The sequence below is a fragment of the Pararge aegeria genome, chromosome 27 (genome assembly GCF_905163445.1).
Source record: "Pararge aegeria chromosome 27, ilParAegt1.1, whole genome shotgun sequence".
Taxonomy (NCBI): Eukaryota; Metazoa; Arthropoda; class Insecta; order Lepidoptera; family Nymphalidae; genus Pararge; species Pararge aegeria.
This window is the reverse complement of record NC_053206.1, coordinates 257521-280007: the sequence shown is the minus strand read 5'-3', so window position 1 is coordinate 280007 and position 22487 is coordinate 257521. Positions and strand designations below refer to the sequence as shown.

Sequence of the window (22487 nt, the reverse complement as noted above, 5' to 3'; positions counted from 1 at the left end):
TGTGTACCAAACTTTGTGTAGTGTTGAATGTGGTTGGAGATAGAGGACAGAACTCCTTAACGGACAGCAGTAAACCCCTCATTTAAGGCTTAGCAATACTGAATACTTTACATTTTTTTAGAACAACTAATTTGAACGCCACATCAAAAAACAAAATCATACGCAGACGAAGTCGCGGGCAACAGCTAGTTCAATTATAATCTATAATGCCTATGTTATATGGTTTAATACACTGTCATTTTTGCGTGCTAATCACTTGAACTTATTTCAGTCATACTAGTTTGTCTAATGCTGGATTGTGATTTTACGTAGAGTTGAGAATATAAAACTACTGCATTGTTGTGTTTTGGAGTCCTGTGACTCTACAGGTATTACAGGTAACCTATATTCTTCAAAGTATTTTTTCTCTGAATATGGGGTTCCAAGCGAATAAATATTTTTGAGAATGAAAAAATAATCTAGCTTTTTTTTTATGATAACATTTATAGAGATACAAAAATGTTTGGAGGTGGCCCAAAATTCATATTATGCTCGTCCTTTATCCATTGGTATATAGCAGATTTGTCCCCCTCAACTCCAGTCCACCGACTCCTAGGTGTTCCTTGGCCTATACGGACCTTGCTGTCAAGGAGCTAAAGTATACGTAGCAGATCCAGATGAAGCTCAAACACATTGAGTTTTGGATTAATGGGGACTAGCAATAACACAACAATAACTTTTGACATAAATATATTTACTAAGATATCTTATCTCACAAAAGGGCCGTTAAGTAATCATTAAATAAGTACACGAATAATACAAATAACATAAATACATAATACATACTTTGGGACCGTGGGGTCCGGAGGCAAGAGCCCTTTCCAAAGAATTATCGAAAAGGGTTATCGAGTCTACCGGTGACCCTAGAGCGGGCAGTGACCTTGGCCAACGAATTAGTTTTGCCATCCAAAGGGGCAATGCTGCCAGCATCTTAGGAACTGTGCCTCGCTGCGGTGGTTTCGAGGACGTTTTAGATTTTATTTAGTTTATTTTAGTAAATTATTGCATTCCGTGATGCATTAAATTGATTGTTGACTGCTTCAAGAGCCTCAAGTCAGGGCATTATTTCAGTAATAACATAAACCTAGGATATGCTACATTATACATTTTTATCAAAACACAAGTGCTGTTTAACCCAATTTATAGCTAACTCTATGAATCAAAAAATGCTGCTCAGTCAAATAACAATTTGCCATCTTATAAACTAATTAACAAGGACCCCGCGAAAAATACAGAGAAGTTAAAAAATGTTTTTTTATAGAACCTTTAAACATTTTTAACTACCTATGAGTTCTCGTGTGCCTCACTAGCGCACTGCTTTGAGCGAATCTGTAATCACAGACTTTGCAGGAATAAGGCTTCTCGCCGGTATGGGTTCTCAAATGCGTAGTCAAATTATGCTTGTGTTTAAACGAAGCCTCGCACTGATCACAAGGAAATGGTTTGGCGTCAGTGTGACTCCTCATGTGACTCGTTAGGCTTTGTTTATTTGTAAATTCAGCCTCGCATACGCCACACGAGAAGGGTTTCTCACCAGTGTGGGACCGCATGTGGACAGTTAAAGAGTGTTTACTTGCAAGTTTAGCCTGACACAAGATGCAAGAATACAGTTTCTCGCCAGAGTGGGACCTTAAGTGGCCGTTCAGAGAACTCATTTGGGCGAACTTCGCATCGCATAACGAACAAGAGTAAGGTTTTTCCCCAGTATGTATCCTCGTGTGAGAAATTAAATGATGCCTACTTCTAAATTTCATCCCGCAAACAGTACAAGAATAGGGTTTCTCTCCTGTGTGGGTCATAACATGAGAAGTGAAACACGATTGTCTTGAAAATTGCTTGAAACATTGATCGCAGGAATAAAGTTTAGCATCAGCGTGCGTCTGCATGTGAGAATTTAAGGTACCTGTCTGTGTAAATTTCTTGTGGCACAGTTCACACGAATAAGGTTTCTCACCAGTGTGTGTTCTCCTGTGGCAAATGAGACTCGGTTTATGCAAAAATTTCTTCGGACAATGTTCGCACTGATAAGTTTCTCCACTGTGGAACCTCATGTGAGTAGTTAGTTCGCCTTTTCGAATAAATTTAGCCTGACATTGGCCGCAGACGTAGGGTTTCTCTCCGGTGTGCTTTCTCATGTGAAGAATTAAACTACGCTCCTGTTTAAACTTCGCCTGACACAGGTCACAACTCAAGGGTTTTACAACGTGAGAGCGCTTGTGAGCGACCAAGTCATTCTTGAGCGTGAAACAAGCGTTACATTCCTCGCAACAATATGGTTTTTTTTCGGATTGAGGGCTCATGTGAGGCTTGTCAGTTCTAACGTGGTGGGGCGAACTTTCTCTTTTCGGCCGCGAAGCGTCTGAAATAGAATTTATTTACTTTAAGTTGAATTATCAACATACCTAGAGAAAAATTCACACGGAAAAACAGTTTCCCAATTAGTCACCCCAAGCGACATTTATAACACACAATGACACAAAAAAAAATAATCCAATAAAAACATTACGTAAAAATAACGCAAATTACTTTCTTTTTACTTTCACAAACTTCTATGAAATGAGTTATGCTTGGTATTTCTTTAAAGGACAAGGTCCGTAACGAAGTGATTCGCCAAAGAACGAAAGTAACCGACATAGCTCTCCGGGCTAGCACGCTAAACTGGCAGTGCGCTAGTCACGTTTGTAGGAGGACTGATGGGTTATGGATTTGAAGGAAGGACTTTTTTGAGTAGAGACCTCGTCTCGGTAAGCAGAGTGTCGGGCCCCCAACTAGGTGAAGCGACGAAATCCGAAAAGTTGCAGGCTTCGACTGGATGAGTAAGGCCGAAAATAAGAAGAGTTAGTACTGCTTGAAAGATGGATGCACACTTGCGGATGATGATGATGACTTTCTGCGCAACATTATATTAATTCCCTTTACGACCTGAATTGGTTGGGTATGCAACACGTGTCGAGTCCCAAATTCTCTCGAATTAAAAGATCACGCAAGCTCACTGCACGGGCCAATGGGGACTGTGTGGCTAATGGCCTTTTCCTTCAACATGGCAATGCAAAGGAAGTACGTCGACGGCCGATGTCATCGCCGTCCGGCACGTGTAGACCTACAGATTCCAAAAGAATCTAATAAGGATATATTTTATAATATATCAGTCAGAATAGCATAGACAGGAGAGTAATTATCCCTTAAGACACGAGTTTCACTTCAAGGGCGTTTGAGCACGAGAATAAAGATGAAACGTACTGAGGAAGTGAATTCTAGCTATACACTGTAACAGCAGAGATATCATGCGTTGTTTTTTTTAAAGCAATAATTTTTTTTTAAACAGAGAACACTTCGCAGGGCATGCAAGGAACACGTCCTGTTTTTCGTCAACCGCGCCCTTTAGCCTGGAATCACAGCGTTACAACAATGCTGCTTGGCGGAAAAATAAGTTTCTCACCCGTGTGTGTTTGCATGTGGTCAACTATATGACCTTTTTGCGTAAATTTTGCGACAAATGTCACACATGTGAGTTCTCATGTGGACATTTGGATGATGCTTTCGAGTATATTTATCGTGCGATAGCAATGAGGTTCTCACCCGTGTGCGTGCGCATGTGCGGGCTCAGTGTGCTGACGTTGCTGCGTTTGAACGGCTTTTCATCGTTGTGGGTACTCATGTGTTTCGACAAAGAACTCTTGTATTTACACTTGTACCCGCAAACATGGCAAGAGAGAGGCTCCTTCTCTTTTCTTCCCCGCTTGGTCGGCGGACACTCCTTAAGTGGGGGCGGCCCTGAAACAAATGATTATTTTAATATTCGACAATTAAGTGGGGTGACATACGAGTATGAGTTTTGGGGTGAGACGGCGGAAGCGAATATATAAATACTTGGTTCAATAGGATTTCAGAGGAATCATCGTCGAGCTAGTTCTCTCACTAATACATTCCATCCCAGAGTCAAAACTCTTCCTACCCTGAGCCACCCTTAATGGCGCTAAACACTAAGAGCTCCCTCAATAAATGAAGACTAAGATAAAATGCCTTTGAAAATATTTTTTACATATCTAATTTTTTAAAAAGATTTTTGTGAATTTATGGGGAGAATAGTTATACAGCGTCTGGAAAGCGTCTCTTGTTAAGTTATCATCAGTCACTTAAATGTCAAATGATCCTGTCCCATAGTATTTTCATCTCCATAGTCAATTATTTTGCATTTTTCATATTATATCATATCATATCATACTAGATTTACAACACGTTGAGGAATTGAGGAAGATATAAAAAATATTGCAGTACGTGAAGTGTGCAACATGATTGGTTTTTATTATGCATAAGACATAAGATAAGCTATTAAGACATTATTATACGTGGTGGTGGGAAGTATGGGTACTCATGTGGATCGTTAAAGAGTTAAAGTGTTTATTTGCAAGTTCAACCAGACACAAGAGACAATAATAAAGTTTCTCACCAAAGCGCTTGCGCAGGTGCGAGTTCAGTGTGCTGACGTTGCTGCATTTAAACTCGCAATACTTGCAAGCGTACGGCTTCTCGCCAGTGTGTGACCTCGCGTGTCTTAGTAAAGCACTTTTGTATTTACACGTGTACCCGCAAGCATGGCAAGAGAGAGACTTCTCATTTCCTGAAACAAAAACATTACTTTACTATTTCACCAACCTGTATACCCGTATGTCGTGTGGTGACGGCAGTTTAGAATGCAGGTGTCACCAACCCTCATTCTTTCCGTGGATGTAGTATGAGGTGACTACGGGAATATAACGGGAAACGCTCGCTTGACAACAATCATGCCCGTTAGAAAGCAATTATGAGGTCTAGGTTGGAGCACGCTTGCCTAGAAGAAGCCTATTCAGTCTAGCCTTGAAGGTACCCAAATTATACGTGGCAGGAAACACAGATGCCAGGAAGCGTTCAACGTCCTAGCAGTTCGTATCAGAAACGTGGATAAAAGACGTTTTGTGGAATATCAACCACATAAGGGTGCCACCGCCCACGGTGACTCGCTGTTCTGTGGTACATCAGGGAGGAAAGGAAGGAACAAGATTGAACTCTCCCGTTGGAAGAGGCCTTTAGTCCAGCCTTTAGTGGACTTTTATAGCCTATTGATTGTAAACCTGTGTATGATGCGTTGTATATATCTTTGCAATCCGTACATTAATAAAACAACGTGTTTCAACTAAATTGATATTTACAACTTTTCCATATGCCGGCAATTTTAATAAATATATAATAAAAAGAAATATATTACATCAATACACACATCGCCATCTAGCCCCAAAGTAACCGTAGGTGTTATGGGTGCGAAGATAGCTGGTGAATATTTAGGCACAATATACATGAATTCTTATAATATACAGACCCACAAATTGCAGATTTACGATCGATTTACTTTTCAAAGGGCGATGTCACAATGAGATTCTTTGGAAACAAGTAATGACACTTTTAATCATTTTACAATTAAATTCAAACGTCCCATTTTATTCAAGTGTTTTATAATTTCAGCAAGTGTACTTACTCCGTAAAAGGCTTGTTACCAACTTTTACGGTTAATTCAAACATTATAAACGAAAAAGGAAAAACTTATCATTATGAGTTCGTGTGCTTCACTAGAGCACTTATTTAAGCAAATTTGTAGTTAGACTTTGCAGGAATAAGGCTTCTCACCGGTATGAGTTCTCACATAAGAAGTTAAAGTTTTCTTGTGCTTAAACGAAGCGTGGCATTGGTCACAAGTCTAAAGTCTAAAGTCGAACTGGGCCAGCGTGGTGGACTACGGCCTTGAACCCAATGTGGGTGCCCTGCCCTGCCCTGTACCCTGTAGTGGGCCGGTAATGGGTCGATATGATAATGATGACGGAACGTGCTGCACGCGCAATTATTTTTGACACTACTTTGATGTTCAGAAAAAAAAAACGCGAGCTTTCCCACCCCACAACATAAACATTTATATAATATACACAACAGAAACAAAAGTTATCTATATACATACGTGAGCGTGTAGCGGCACAGCCGTACACAAGGACGGTTAACAAACCGGCTCCGGCGCAGGGCGGCTGTCGCACCCGACACGTCAGTTGCAATCTGTTAACGCACTGACCGCACGTCGCTTGCGCTCACGGACTGTTTATCCGCTACTTTTTTCTTTCTGTACCTAGTTGTGTATACCAATAAAGGTGATTATACTAAATCGGAGTGTGTGCCCAATTTATTTCGTCGCGTCAATATCCGGTCGAGTGGATCAAAACAGGTACACAGTTACAATTAATTTAATCTGGGCCCATGCTTTAGCCCTTAGTTTTAACGAGGTTCCTATGCAGTATGCGTACTCTTATGAACAGTTTAATGATATTTTGGAGTAAACTTATGAATATCAGCTGTTTCCAGAGTGAATCTGCGCATGACGACAAAATCTGTTCGAATGTAAACGTTCGCTCAACGCAGTTCTCAAGAAAACGGTTTCACAGTGTGAGTTCTCATGTGGAATACTTAACGATGTTTCCGAGTGAATTTATCTGACAAATTTTACGAGAATAATGTTTTCCTAGAATGTGTGTTTTATATGAGTATTTGAACACCACTTAAAAGTAAATAACGCGGTGCAACAAGAAGTTCACAAGAATCAGGCTCTAGTGAGTCCTCATGTGAGACGGTAAATGTTGTATAGAGAAAATCTAACCTGACACACAGCATTAAGATTTCTCACCAGTGTGTGTCAATGTTACGCATATGGTCAGCTATATGACCCGGACAAGCTCTACTGCTGCTGCGGGTTTTTCAGCAATGTGAGTTACCATGTGGAAAGTGAGATGACGTTTCCGAAAATATTTATCGTGACATATGCGACGTTTCTCACCCGTGTGTGTGCGCATATGCGCGCTCAGTGTGCTGATGTCGCTGCATTTGAACTCGCAATACTTGCATGCGAACGGCTGCTCCCCGTTGTGGGTACTCATGTGTCGTATTATAGCGCTCTTGTATTTACACTTGAACCCGCAATAATGGCACGAGAGGGGCTCCTTGTTCGGACACTTCTTCAGTTGGGGAGGCTCTGAAACAAGCGCATAACTTTTTAATTCAACCAATATATATCTTCTTCTCAGTCGGTTCGATCTTGTCAGAGCGGTCGTGGTCGTCATTTAAGGGTTGTGGCACGCTTAACTATTCGTCGCCACTCCTCTCTGGCAATACCAATATATATATCCCAGTACAAATATTTACGATTAAGAGCGTTACCTGGGAAATCATATCTTTCATTTTATTTTTTTTGTTTTAAACGAGCCATATTTATAAGGAGAGCACTGTCAAATTCAAACTTTCGTTATTCATGTAGGCCGATCACAGGCACTTATGAAGCGTTCATGCATATATGTTTACATAATTGTAAGGGGATGGTGATAACTTCGTACGCCAACTTTAACCTAAAGCTACGAGGGTTCCAAACGCGCCCTGGTCTAAGTAGAGCCCACAATAAACTTAGCCGGGTATTTTTTTTTTGTTATCACCATCTCACAGTTTATTTATATTAAGCTATGAAGCTAGAGCAATTCACACCCAAGCTTTTTTATCGTTCAAGTAATCCTTAATATTATAATAGGATTTTTATGTAAGCTTACGTTTTATATAAACTTTGAACTTATTGAGAGACATCTCAAAGATTTCATTTGGAAATTTGTTACAAAATAATATAAAATTGACCTTGAATGAATTAGCAATTTTGTGTAGCCTAGTAAACTGCAAAACGAGTTTATTTTTGCTCCTAATATTAATATTGTTACAGTCCATTTTCTTTTTAAATTTTGGTTTATACCTGGCTTAGGGACAGTTGATTTCTGTATATCCGTGTAAATTATAACATTAATATAAGTTATACTTATCGTGCAGGTGTAATGTAACTTGTACCTATGTTAAAACAATTGAACAATTTGTATTATTATATACTTGTATACCTGCAGCGAATTATTTATTAATTGTATTGTATTTCTATCATTTATTCTTTTTCATTTTTTTTTTAATTCTTAAAAATGCTTAAATAAAATACAAAACACTAGTAAAAATTTATAAAAAAACATCCACCGTCAAGCAACCGGTTTCAAACCAAGGGAAACAATAATCGGTTTCCCTTGGTTTTCCTAATCCTAAGGTTGTCTGGAAGAGATCACATATCAGTCAGTCACTACAAACAGACAGACTTGACGTTTCGAAAGTGCTTGTTTTAGGCCCACTGAATTGAGTGAATTTTGAATTTTTGGGTAGGACTTCGACTTCACTTTCGCAAGGCAGAGTTTTAATCCCAAAACGCACCTCTAACTTGTCCATATTCACAATTAAACTATCACTTGCTCCGACGGTGACGGAAAACATCCGTGAGGAAACCTGCTTACAGTTTGCCAGCCGATTGGCGATGAGTTCAAGGCCGTGGGTTAGATTTCCATAGCTAGAATTTTTTTGTGTTATGAACATTATGTTTTCAGTTTTTCAATTTGTTATTTCCGCGAAGTGTTGGTAAAAAGACTGAAATAAGAGTGATAAAATATGCTTTACCAATAAAAAAACTATTTTATAGTTTTATATAAATATCTTCGGAACCGTCAGGATTTGAACCTGCGACTCTGGCAATCGCGGCCTGAGCGCTTTGACCACAACTTCCAATGCCGAAATTAGTAATTAGTTTCCAGAGTGAGTCAACACATGATTCGCCAAACTGTTTGAATGTAAGCATCGCTGGTCAAAGTTCACAACCAATGGATTTCGCAGTGTGAGTTCTCATATGGGATATTAAATTATGCTTCCAAGTGAACTTACCCTGACAAATATCGCAAGAGTATAGGTTTCCTAGGTCGTACTTTTTCATTTTTTAAACTCTATTTAAATGTAAATTTCGCGGCATAGGAAAGAATAAAATTTCCGGTACGAGTGAGTTCTCATGTGAGATTTTGAGAAAATCTATATCCGACATACACCACAGCAAAAACATTTCTCACCAGTGTGCTTGCGCATGTGGACCAACAGATGCTGCTTTCGAGTATATTTAGCGTGACAACTGCGACAGCAATATGGTCTTTCGCCCGTGTGCGTGCGCAGGTGCAGGTTAAGAGTGCTCACGTTGCTGCATTTGAACTCGCAATACTTGCATGCGAACGGTTTCTCGCCGGTGTGCGACCTCATGTGTCTTATTAGAGCACTCTTGTATTTACATTTGAAACCGCAAAAATGGCAAGAGAGTGGCTTCTTCTCATTGCCACGCCGCTGTATCGGAGAACACTCCTTATGTTGGGGAACCCCTGAAGCAAAACATTATTTTTAGTTTAACCAACCTACGAGTATATATATACAGGGTAATTTTTTTTTCTGTCATACATAAACCAAATTTATGAACGTATATTTTTTTTATGTTTTACTTAACGATACAGAAATTAACGGTTACAAAACATTAGTCCCCGGAAAACATAATTATGGGCACCCTACAATAGCTCTCAGCAGTCAACTTGCGCTCAACGTCCTCGCACTCGGTGCTATCGTCGCAGCGGAAATTCCATAAAATAAAGCATAATAATAACTTAAACAATTAAATTTTAAAAACCCATTACTTACCTATACATGCCACACATTGCGATGTATTTTTTTTAGGTAGCCAAAGACTGCAATCTCACCTGGTGGTAAGTGATGATGCAGCCTAAGTGGGCTATTATTTATTTATGTAGATACCTATTACGAGTAGCCATGATTCACTTATTTTATGCTCGGACATGGTAAAAAAAATAAATTTTAGTGGAAATATGTTCTAATACCGATACCGACCCTCCAAAAAAAAATCCGCAGTGATTTCAAAATTATCCTGTACATAACTCACTTCACTCACTTCTATGTCATATTTTACATGTAATGTACGCATCAAAAGTGCCATCTTTTTCCCTATTCGAATAAAGAAATATTTGACTTTGACTTATACCTGTGTGCCGATATTCAAAAATATTTTAGTCATGTAGACCTTACAGGCACTAATGAAGCGTTCATACAATTACCATGTTACACTAATGTTAGTGATGGCGATAACTGCATTCGTTAACTTAAAACTAAAGCTAGGGGGGTTACCAACGCGCCATGGTATAAGAGCCCACAAAAAACTTAGCCAGGTTTTTTTTCTGTTATCACCATCTCACAGTCTAGTGTTACAGTTAATTTATAAAGTGGGTTAATAATCAAACTTTTGATAACTATAAATTCATATTTGCCAGACATTTATCATTATTTTCATGACATTGAATGTGGGTATTTTGATATAAATACGACTGCATTATCGATGCACCGCAGTCCTACATGGACTCGAACGATGCAAAGATACCTCCCGGTGTCTTAGTCGTTAATTACTAGTTAATGTTGAGCTATGAAGTTAGATCAATCAATACCCAAGCTTTTTATCAAATACAAATTCAAATTCATTTATTTCAAGTAGGCCTACTTTATAAGCACTTTTGAAACGTCAAGTATGTATCTTTGTAGTGACTCTACCACCGTATCGGAAAGCAGATTGTACCGAGAAGAGCCGACAAGAAACACGGTAGTTGTTCTTTTCCAACGTCAACATTTACAATCATTTTTCTATCTTGCGGGAGATGAGAGCGAGGCTGGCTGCTTCCAATCTACCTTGTCATTATCGTACATGTAATCCTTAATAATATAATAGGATTGTATATCGTCCTCTGCGCTACTCCCAATTCACTAACCTGGCTGCCCATCGGGCAACCTAAGCCCCACCAGCTGTGGGCTATCACAGGCTATACCTGTACACATTGTGTAACTGAGGTATTAAAAAAATATTTCCACTCAGATATGCAATGATATTTGAACTAGCTGCGCTCCGCTTTCACCCGCATAAGTCTCGACTCAGTGGGAATATCGGACAAAAAAGTAACAGTTCAGTTCTTATGCATCTAAAAAATGTTACAGTAAATTTATAAAGTGGGTAAATAATCAAACTTTTGATAACTATAAAATAAGATTTTTACAAAATTCGCTAATACTGATTATTTTTGACTTTTGCCCGCAGCTTCGCTCACGTTAAGTTCAATTTTTGATTCGGTAAATTTTAACTACAAAGGTTTAAAAAAAAGTCTTGCTGTTAATAGAAAAATATAAACGTAAATTACTTAAAAAATTAGAAACTCTCATATAAATTTTAATCACCTATTTTATGCCTAAGCAGTTTGCATTATTAAAATATGTGAAACACGTATCTCTTTAATTTTTAATCGAAAACCTAGTTTAATGGATGTAACTTCAAAAAATAATTGAGAAATGAAGTATTTTATACAAACTTTCATCCCCATCTAACCTTCTTAGGGTTGGAATTTTCTAAAATCCTTTTATAGCGGATGCCTACGTTGTAATAACTATCTGTGTGCATAATTTCAGCCCGATCCTTCAAGTGGTGAGAGCTGTGCGTTGACCTTTGCTTTTTGTATATATAGATCAACAACAAATGTTCATGACAATGAGTTGGTGGGTATTTCGATATAAAAACGACTGCATTATCGATACACTTCAGTCCTGTATAGACTCGAACGATGCAAAGATACCTCCCGGTTTTTAGTCGTTATCACAAGTTTCATTCCAATCGGTTCATTCATTAAACTACGTATTTGAATAAGAGTGTATCTGTCGCCGATTTCATTACTTAATAATGCATAAAATTTTCTATTCTAACCATGATAGTTAGTTATACGTCCACTTTTCAACATGTTGAAACAGAGTTAGTACTATATAACAACAAACACAAAAGTGGAGTCAAATCACTATGTTTAAATTAATGTCCAAAATAGAAGAGCCATAGTTAACGTAATAGTAAACAACATATATCAAACTTAAACGAGCGCACAGTCAACTTTACAAGATGAGGAACGAAAAACTGCGCAGTGCGCGCGGGGACGCTTCAGTCATGTGCCGTTTGGTCAGATACATCAACTCAGACTCTTTATTTAGAACCCATTTTGAGAACCAAGCTCATTCTTGCAGTAAAGATTACTACACCAAAATTTATTTTCGATATTCAGTAAAAAAATGGTTACAGCTCTAAAAAAAAGACTAAGAACGTAACTGTTTTCGGAACGTTTCGCAACAATTATAAATTGCATGCTACTATAAAGTAAGCGCAAAAAGAATACTCGCGATATATTCTTTCATATTATTTAACGTACCAAAAAAATTTACGTATTTTTTAAAACACCGTATGTAATTGATTTTTATTTTATTGTTTCTTTCAGTTTCGTTCCAAGTTACATTCTATGGTCTTGCACAAATGTCAAAACGGGCCTATTATATTTTTACGACTATAGTGCGCCAGTGCTCTGAGAATAGATAAAGCTGTGGGAGAAGATAATTTTTGGAGTTTACTCCTTAAGAATCGATTTTCATATATAAGGCGCCCGGTATGAGAAAAATGTGAGGAGTAAAATCTACTGATGAATGACCTCGTTACGTTTTCGCTTTGCGACGTTGCATGCCCGGCAACTGTGATGCGCAAACATGCAACGTCGCTTTCGTTTAATTAACTTATTTTTCCTATTTAAGTTACCAAGGAAACCGAATATTATCTAGGTAAAGAAACAAACACATAAATATATGGGACAGAGTGAGACAGAAAACATTATACATTTGTTTTTCCTATTCTAGTTACCATGGAAACTAAATAATAAACATTACATTTATCCTTATCTATCCTTATCCTTATTTTATGTTTCGACAATCGTACTTAAGGAGTAAACTCCAGTTGTGCGTCGGAGCTGACACACACTTTTTTATCCCTTCCCCGGAGAGATCATTGTCTCATGCCCATGCTAGCCGTGCTGAGGGCGTCAGCATCATGAGAAAGAAAGTAAAGATACGGCAAAGAACATTTATTTAATAAAATCTTAATAAAATGTTACATTTATTTCACTTACAACACTTATAAATATTTTCTTGGTAACACAATGATATAAGGTTAACAATTATTCATTGTAAAGTCAACATCTCCTGAGGATGCTCCGGTTTCGGAGCAAAAGGTGCGTAGAGGGTACATTGCCGAAGTTCTGTTTGGTGTGGAGTGTAAGGATTGAAGAAATTATAAATTACACCATACAGACTCTCCTGCTTTTGGCGGAGTACAGCAAATTAAGCTTATTTTTAATAATAAAAGGTTATCTCCAAAAAATATGGTTTGCATGATGTGACGTGTGTGTGTGTGTGTTTGTTGTGTTGTGGCTTCGAATTTTCCGAGCGGAATAACCGATTACGATTGTTTTTTACTTTGAAACGTAAATGTAAACGTAGTCTGAAGTGTTTCAGTGTTTTTTTACATTTATTTCACTTACAACACTTATAAATATTTTCTTGGTAACACAATGATATAAGGTTAACAAATATTCATTGTAAAGTCAACATCTCCTGAGTATGCTCCGGTTTCGGAGCGAAACGTGCGCTATGGTCGAAGATCTGTTTGTCGTGGAGTATTAAGCATTATAAATTACACCATACAGATTCTCCTGCTTTCGCGGAGTATAGCAAATTAAGCTTATTTTCATAATATAAGGTTTCCTCCAAAAGTATCAATTGGCATCCTCAAAAAGGTCAAGCGGTACTTCACGCCTAAACGGTTTCTCATCTTGTACCCAGCTCAGGTTCGATCGCGCATGGAGTACCGCTCCCATTTATGGGATGGCTCTGCCAAGTATACGCTTGATGCCTTGGATTCAGCATCGGCGCAAGGTTGCTTGCCTTTCGGTGTTCTGTAAGATATATTTCGGAGAGTGTGCTCAAGAACTGTTTGATCTTGTTCCCCCCTCACCTTTTTACCATAGAACCACGAGGCACCGTAAGGATCTGCATCCCTACGTGATTGTTATACCGCGGACGCGTACGAAGCTTCTATTTTCCCAAGAGTGAATAACATTGATATTGAATTTTGTGTCATTTGATTTGTTAAATCCTCAAACACTCACCCCCTCTCGAAAAAGTTTTTTTGTTTTTTTTTTAATATATAGACTAGTGCAAGTGATGATTCCGCCTAAGATCCGCGTTTGCCTTAAAGGTGCCTTTTCACTCTTGTTTTGAAGGTTCCCAGATTATAGGTATATTATAGGTTAAGGTAGGTGTACCCTCATTGTAGAAAAAAGAACGCTAATCGCGAACTCTAGTCCAAACAGAGCAAATTGTTACCATTGTGTTCGTTGATAGTTTACAGTGTAAACTTATATTCATTTTAATCATCATGAAACACAACTTTGATAGTTGTAAGTTTTATAGTTTTGAGAAAATTTATTCAGAGTACTAATTATTTGCTGTCCAGTAGTTTACCAATTATGAGTCTACCGAGTCATTGAGAGATAAATTTAAAGATTTTATGACAGTCTAAAGCCAATACGGCTGACGGCCGACTGGCGCAGTAAGCAGCGACCCTGCTTTCTGAGTCCTAGGCTGTGGATTCGATTCCCACAACTGGAAAATGTTTGTGTGATGAACATGAATGTTTTTCAGTGCCTGGTTGTTCATATGTATATTATAAGTATTTATGTACCTATATGATTCATCAAACAATATTTATCAATCTACTTAGTACCCATAACGCAAGCTACGCTTACTTTGGCGCTAGACGCCGATGTGTGTATTGTCGTAGTATATTTATTTATTTATTAATTTAGTATTAAAAGTAATTTGAGTGTGTATGACTACGGTAAGTAGTTTAATTTTAATAAAAAGAAACGGGCCTTTTTTTCGTTGATCAATCTGTATTTAAATTAACTTTTTTAGCTCTTTTCTTATCTCTGTAGCGCTTACTTCTTTGTTTATCGTACTCTCTGCGTCGTTTTATTTTCTCCTGCTCCTCTTCGACGGACAATGTACGAGCTAGACTAACAGTTGCTTCTTTTTTTTTCTTTTTCTTATCTCTATATCGCTTACATCTAATTTTATTCAGAATGCTTCTTCTTTTTTTGGTTTCGTCAACTTCACTATGGCTGTCATCATCAGAGAAATCCGGTTCTTCGTCATCGTCGACCCTATTTATTCTACCACCGTCTGACAATAATAACTTCAATATGGTATTATTTCGATCGTCGTGTGGAACTATTGGTACATGGTATGTGTGTTGTGAACCAGTGTCTATATCAATATCATTATTGTAACCGGTGTGTAAATTCATTGAATTAGCAGCTCTGTTTTTATCTATGTAACGTTTACTTTTTTGTGCGTCATATTCTCTACGTTTGATGTTCTCCTCATCAACTGAGATTGTTTTAGGTGAAGTATTTGCTGCATCATTATTGCTCTTTCTCTTATCTCTATATCGATGACATCTTATTTTATTTTGAGTTTTCCTTTCTGATTTAATTTTATATTGGCTCGTGCCATCATCTGAGTTATCCGCGCCTGCGCCGTTGTCCGTTCTTTTTATGTAGAATCGAGGATCTAGACAGATATAGAAAATTGATATTTAGAAACAATCAATACATCACAGTACTTTCTTTTCTACGTTAGTGAAATGAATAAAAGTTTCATTCATTTCACCATTACAACTTATAATTAATTAGGATTTCATTTTTCATAATGAAATCCTAATTCATTATTAATGCGAAAGTGTGTTTGTTCTTGAATAGTTTGTCCTTCCTGCACGTCCTTACCTGAGCAATCAATTTGATATTTGGCATAACACAAGTCCAGCGCAGACCAAAGAGAAGGCATTATTGATCATTACTTTTTATAAAATAAAACTACTTTATATTAATATAGTAATTAGGGTATTTTACTTCATTGTTAAGCAAAACAACAAGAAAATGAGTTAACGAGCTGATTTATCCGATCGATTGATAGTTTCGGAGAAATTCCTTGACAAAAATACATACATAGTATATACTATAATACATATATACTATAATTTTGAAGTGAAACTTCTTTAGAATTGTTCTGATTTCAAACCGGATGCAACGGAAAAATCTACAGGTAAGAGACACAAATACAAAAATGTGTAGGATGAAGCCGGCAAAGAATGAGACAAATATACTTACTATTTTATCTGTTTTTTCCTATTTAAGTTACCAAGGAAACCGAATAATACACATAAAGAAACAAACACATTAATGTATAGGACAGAGTGAGATAGAAAACATTATACATTTTCGTACCTATTCTAAATACCATGGAAACTAAATATTAACCTTACATTTATCCTAATAGTTCTGATACTCTACATCCACCTCAATATCTTGTAGGCTACTTTTCAGAAGTAACACTTCCGCCGTGGGTGAATAAATTGCACAGGATTTTTTTTTAAATATTTCTATGGATGCCATATCAGATAATAATAAGTTAATATTTTGCAGTTCCAATAATATTACACGAATACGTGACAATCATGCCCGTTAGAAAGCATTTTTTTTGGATTGTGTGTTGCTGATTAACCCCACGAGTTTAACAGCGTAACGCGGGCTTGTTCGCGAGCCTCGCAATGGGGCTCTGCCAGGAAGAGTTTGAACCCTAGGGCTCCAAGAAGCTAAGGGATCGTCGGCCTGAGGGCGCCTCATGTGGGGCCGAACCTCGGCTCGGGCGACGATCGGAGTGAAAGAGTTGAGAGTAGATCCTTTAACACCCTCTGAGTCCAGCACAACGACGCGCTCCGCGTTTTGTTAAAAAAGGCGAGGTATTGCAGTGCGTCGGGCATGTTTGCCGATGCCAGAGTCCCGAACTTCTACGCTGTGCTTCGTCAAAGAATTGCGAGTTTCTGAGAAGTAGTAAATTCCAACAATAAGCTCCTTAGAATCGTCGCTCAGGCATCCCCTGACAACGTATTTTTTAAACATTGGCAAAAAGTGCACCAGATTCCAAACATGAAATAATATAAAATAGTTGGATTTCAATTGTAATTTAATTTATTCTAATTTTAATTCTAGATTTTAATTTAGACGGCCCATTGGTGCAGTTTGCGGCGACCCTGCTTTCTGAGTCAAAGGCCGTGGGTTCGATTCCCACGACTGGAAAATGTTTGTGTGATGAACATGAATGTTTTTCAGTGTCTGGGTGTTTATCTGTATATTATAAGTATTTTATGTATATTATTCATAAAAATATTCATCAGTCATCTTAGTACCCATAACACAAGCTACGCTTACTTTGGGGCTTGATGGCGATGTGTGTATTGTCGTAATAAAAAAAAAAAAAAAAAATTTACTGTTTTTTTTCTTTATTTATTTATTTTTAAAATATGTCTTTTATATTTATTTTATGTTAACCTCTCAATTTTCTATGTGCCCTAAAAAAATAAAAAGATTTTATTTTATTTTATTTATTAGAAAGCAATGACGAGGTCTAGGTTGGAGCACGCTTGCCTAGAAAAAGCCTATTCACTCTAGCCTTGAAGGTACTCAAATTATACGTGGCAGGAAACACAGTTGTCGGGAGGGCGTTCCACATCCTAGCGGCGCGTATCAGAAACGTGGATAGAAAACGTTTCGTGCGTGTTGATGAAATATCAAACACATAAGGATGCCACCGCTCACGGTGTCTCGCTGTTCTATGGTAGAACGGGGAAGGAGGAACAAGATTGTGAAGTTCCTGAGCACACTCACCGGAGTATATCCGCCATCCGGTAAAAAAACCTGTAGTTTTGCCTGTGTTATCGATTTCAAAGATATACTAACGCGGGTTAAACCGTTTATTTTTTTATTTTTATTCCACTACAAGTTAGTCCTTGACTGCAATCTCACCTGGTGGTAAGTCATGCAGTCTAAGATGGTAGCGGGCTAACCTGTTAGGGAGTATGGCAGTTACATTTAACCCATACCGCTAATGCAGTGGCGTGCACAGGGTATGCATAAAGCAGGTACATGGCATACAATGGAAAAATTCCCTTCTAATACGAGTTATATAAAATAATTTGGGTAGGCAGTGCTTTTGCGCATCTATGAAGTGCCTAATCGGTTTCTATGCTACATCACACCGGAACGTTAAATCGCTAAGCGGTGCGTCTTTGCCGGTAGGCCTCCCACCAGACCGGACCAGAGAAAATTCGGAAATATTAAATTACCAAATTTAGCAGCGCTGCACCAGGGAGGTCAATAAAAAACCGCAGCGAACAGCTATTCTGTGCTTACTTAAAATGTGAAAGTATGTTGGTTTGTTTGTGCTTCTTTACGCTCTAAATAAGCAACAATTAACGACTGGCGCAGTGGGCAGCGACTTTGCTTACTGAGTCCAAGGCCGTGGGTTCGATTCCCACAACTGGAAAAAGTCTGTGTGATGAACACAAATGTTCTTTGGTGCCTGGGTGTTTATCTGTATTTTATAAGTATTTATGTGTTTTATTCATAAAAATATTCATCAGTCATCTTAGTACCCATAAAACAAGCTGCGCTTACTTTTGGACTAGATGGCGATGCGTGTATTGTAGTAGTATATTTATTAATTTATTCCACTTGATTTTTGGCAAAGAGTTAGCTGAAAGGACGGAGAGTAACCACTATTTTTTGTTTTAACTCGTTACTGCGTTAAAGAAGGATAAAAAAAAAACATTCAAAAATAGTTTTTAAAGAAAAAGTTTTTTCAATGATCATAATATTTCCTAGTAATGTTGATTCTTCTATCAATATAATAATATCATACTAGTGAGAGTGATTTTGTTCAAATCCAACCCAAATCTTAATTTATATTAACATGCTTAACCTAATGCGATAAATAAGGTAATACTCAAAAAAAAGAAATATTAATTTTAGGCAAAATGAATTCGATATTTTTATCAATAGTCAATCAAAGTATATCTAGCTTTTTTTTTTTCATTCAAACCATCAGTCGCGAGTATCACTATAAAACCAATATCATGTGCTATAGCTCGCACGGGGCATTGTAAAGATAATTAACAATATATATTAGTACATAATTTATAATTTTAATTTTAAACTTTACTTAATTATTAATTATTGTATTTTTTTTTTACATTCATATAAGTGTTATTATTATACATATTTGAAAATTAATGTATGTTCATAAAAACATTTCTAAATTTAAGAACAAAATATGACTGCAATAATTTGAACATAAGAAGTCAGAAAAAACTAGCAGTTCAATATAAGAGGTTACCTAAAATTCATAATTCGTTTAAAGGAAATTGCATATAATTCTACAATAAACTACCCATTGACATCTCGGAGATGTCTCTTAAAAAGTTCAAAGTTTGTATTAAACATAAGATTATAGAAAAGACCTATTATAGTACAAAAGGACTACGTAACTGATAAAAAAGCTTGGGTGTGAATTATTGCTCTAACCAGGTAGGCTCTTCTAATAATTTTAAATGACAATATGAGATGGTGATAAAAGAACGCCCGGCTAAGTTTGTTGTGGGCTTCTTCTCAGACCAGGATGCGTTTGGAACCTTTTAGGTTTAGTTTTAAGTTTACGAATATGGTTATTGCTGACACCTCACTACCGTGTACACTTTTCTTATGTGATGTAGGCATCAAAAGTACCATCTATGGGCCTACTTGATATTTGTGACTTTAACTTTATTCCCTGTTGCCATGCCTTGACAGGTGGACAGGTAAATTTTATCCCTTATCATATAACTTTAATCTCCTACCTATGCTGCCAGCTGTGTTGGTGAGATAGCAGTTGAAGGCTAATAGGGCCTGGTAGTGGAATAGAAAGAAGGGAAAAAAAACTCACCAAGCGTCTGAGCCGAGTCTCCAGAACCACTGCCATCAGTATCTGGTTCCCACTGAAAATAGAAACCCATCAAGACAACATATTCATGAAACGGTTATAACACCAGACTTATTTCGACCATGGTGGGAGATTGACTAATGTTGCTGCAATCAGTCAGGTCAGAACATTGTTGTTAGCAATCTGAATGTAGGTACTGCCCAAAATAATTTAATATGTTGCATTAACAAGATAGGTACTCATGTTCCAAAGCTTTAAGAGGTATTCTAGCGTATAAAACATTTCTAATCATAAGCTTTATGTATTGATTCAAGTGCATCATCATATCAACCCACTATGGACCACAGGTCTCTTCCGACAATGAGAAGGGGTTAAGGCCGTCGTCCTACACCCTGGCCCAGAGCGGTTTGAGTGCATAGTTAAGGATAATTATGTATTAAAAAAAAGTTAACTGATTCATGAGTATCCCTACTAATATTATAAATGTCAATGTAAGTTTGTTTGTTACGCTTTCACGCGAAAACTACTGAACCGATCCTCATAAAACTTTGTACACATATTATTGGAAGTGTTAGAAGTAATATAGGATACTTTTTATCCCGACATTAAGCTCGGTTCCTTAGGGGATGAGTGTTTGACGATTTTACACCATAACTCCGACAAATTATAACCGATTTAAATGATTATATATGTACTATAGAGGTTACAATGTGTTTAATTTTGCCCAAACTCTGGTTGGAGATAGAGGACAGAACTCCTCAGCGGACAGCAGCAAACCCCTCATTTAAGGCTTAGCGATACTGAATATTTTAATTTATTTTAGATCTACAACTAAATTTAATGCCACATCAAAAAACAAAATCAAACGCAGATGAAGTCGCGGGCAAGAGCTAGTAACTTTAAAAAGTTAGAGGGTTTCGAACTTGGGCCCGCGAAACTGAAGCTCAAGTTCTAATCACTGGGCTATCACTGTTTGTTTTAGTTACGAAAGTCCTTGACTTTCATATAGCGGAAATAGAACATCTGAGAGAGTAGTGCAATATTATACTGAAGAAGATTGGTTTGGTGTGGAGTATAAGGATTGAAGAGCTGTACCAGTGGCACTACAGGACACAGGTCTCTTTCCACAATGAGAAGGGGTTAAGGCTGTAGTTCACCACGCTGGCCCAGTGTGGATTGAGTGCATAGTTGTGGATAATTATGTATTAAAATAAGGTAACTGATTCATCAATGTACAGCACAAATATTATCGGTTTGATGTGGAGTATAAGGATTGAAGAGCCGTACCAGTGGCACCACGTACATCGGAAGGTAAGAAGATGAATGATTGAAGAAATTATTGACTACGTCGTACAGATTCTCCTGCTTTTCGCGGAGCATAGCAAATAAGCTTTATTTTCATTACCAGTTATACTCACTTTAATCTTTGTGACGGTTTTATGTGTAGATACAAGTTCATTTTCTGTTTCTGTGTTTTCATTGAAATCTCGACGTAGCTGGACGACGTCATCACTCAAAGTCAGTTCTGTCTTAATCGGCGTGTGGTTAAATCCCGAGGAATCTTCACCGTTCAAGTGCAGACTGCTTTTGCACAGCTCCTCTTTGGGTATGATGTAGTATTTGTCATCTTGGTATTCCTTTTCAAACGTGATCTCCAGGTCATCTAAAATTTCCTCCTTGGGTACTATGAGGCAAGTGTCAGTGGAATGCTCGGGTAGTGCCTCCATGTTGCAGTTTATTGTTTTACTATAATGACAGGGACTTTTCATGTAATTTTCGCTTTACATTATGAGGCTTCCTCTTATTTTTTATTAAAATTGTCGTCATTATTCAAATTGTAGGACCTAAATATTTATGATTATCTTATTCTTTTTATTTTTTTTTTCGGCCATGGACTCGAGCCTTAGTAAAGAAAATACAATAGCATAAGCCACAGAGTACACCATCCCCCAGAGCAAGGAATTAGGTACACTATCAATGTTTTCTTTAATTTCATTTATTCGCCCACAACTTGTGTCAGTTTATCTAGTCTAGTATGCAAAATTTTGAAATCGAAGAGCTTTTGCTAGACGTTTTACACCCTATGTTGATGCGAAAATCTACAACTATGTTGCCAAGTCTTGTAATATTAAACACCTAACAATTAAACAGGCAAATCATACCATCACAAACTGGTTAAAAACACTAACTTACAAGGACACAGAGAAAATACTTATGGCAAATCTATATATATAAAAGAGGATGTTTGTATATATGTCATCGATAAACTCAGAAACTATTTGACCGATCATTATGAAAATTGGTATGCTTATGTATTTTTTCACGGAGAAGGTTTATATGCTATGCCCATTGATGTAACTCCCCACCAGGCGGCGCTGTCAAGTATCGACTTCCGCCCCGTTCAACCGATTGTCATAAAAATTGGTATGACCATGTATTTTTCCACGGAGAAAACGAACATGCTATGTCCATTGATGTAACTCCCCACCAGGCGGCGCTGTCAAGTATCGACTTCCGCCCCGTTCAACCGATTGTCATAAAAATTGGTATGACCATGTATTTTTCCACGGAGAAAACGAACATGCTATGTCCATTGATGTAACTCCCCACCAGGCGGCGCTGTCAAGTATCGACTTCCGCCCCGTTCAACCGATTGTCATAAAAATTGGTATGACCATGTATTTTTCCACGGAGAAAACGAACATGCTATGTCCATTGATGTAACTCCCCACCAGGCGGCGCTGTCAAGTATCGACTTCCGCCCCGTT

The 22487-nt window shown here is 37.6% G+C and overlaps 2 protein-coding genes across 3 annotated transcripts in view; one reads left to right on the top strand and one right to left on the bottom strand.

Annotated features, from left to right (window-relative positions):
• Positions 1–967: 967 nt before the first annotated feature.
• Positions 968–21619, bottom strand: LOC120635645 (zinc finger protein 260-like). 2 transcript variants are annotated; one of them, XM_039906690.1, is made up of 7 exons: positions 21138–21619; positions 19723–19774; positions 9018–9317; positions 6890–7084; positions 4490–4660; positions 3619–3813; positions 968–2398 (listed from the first exon to the last, which is right to left on the bottom strand). In XM_039906690.1, the coding sequence occupies exons 1-7, from the start codon at positions 21486–21488 to the stop codon at positions 1320–1322; spliced, it is 2343 nt and encodes a 780-aa protein (XP_039762624.1). In that variant the 5' UTR covers positions 21489–21619; the 3' UTR covers positions 968–1319. The 2 variants fall into 2 exon arrangements, with proteins under 2 accessions (XP_039762624.1, XP_039762625.1); XM_039906691.1 differs by lacking the exon at positions 9018–9317.
• LOC120635647 overlaps positions 21236–22487 on the top strand; it is a 24163-nt gene continuing 22911 nt past the window's right edge. The window contains exon 1 of the mRNA XM_039906700.1: positions 21236–21325. The gene's annotated coding sequence lies outside the window, so the exon portion shown is untranslated. The remainder of the gene's footprint in view (positions 21326–22487) is intronic.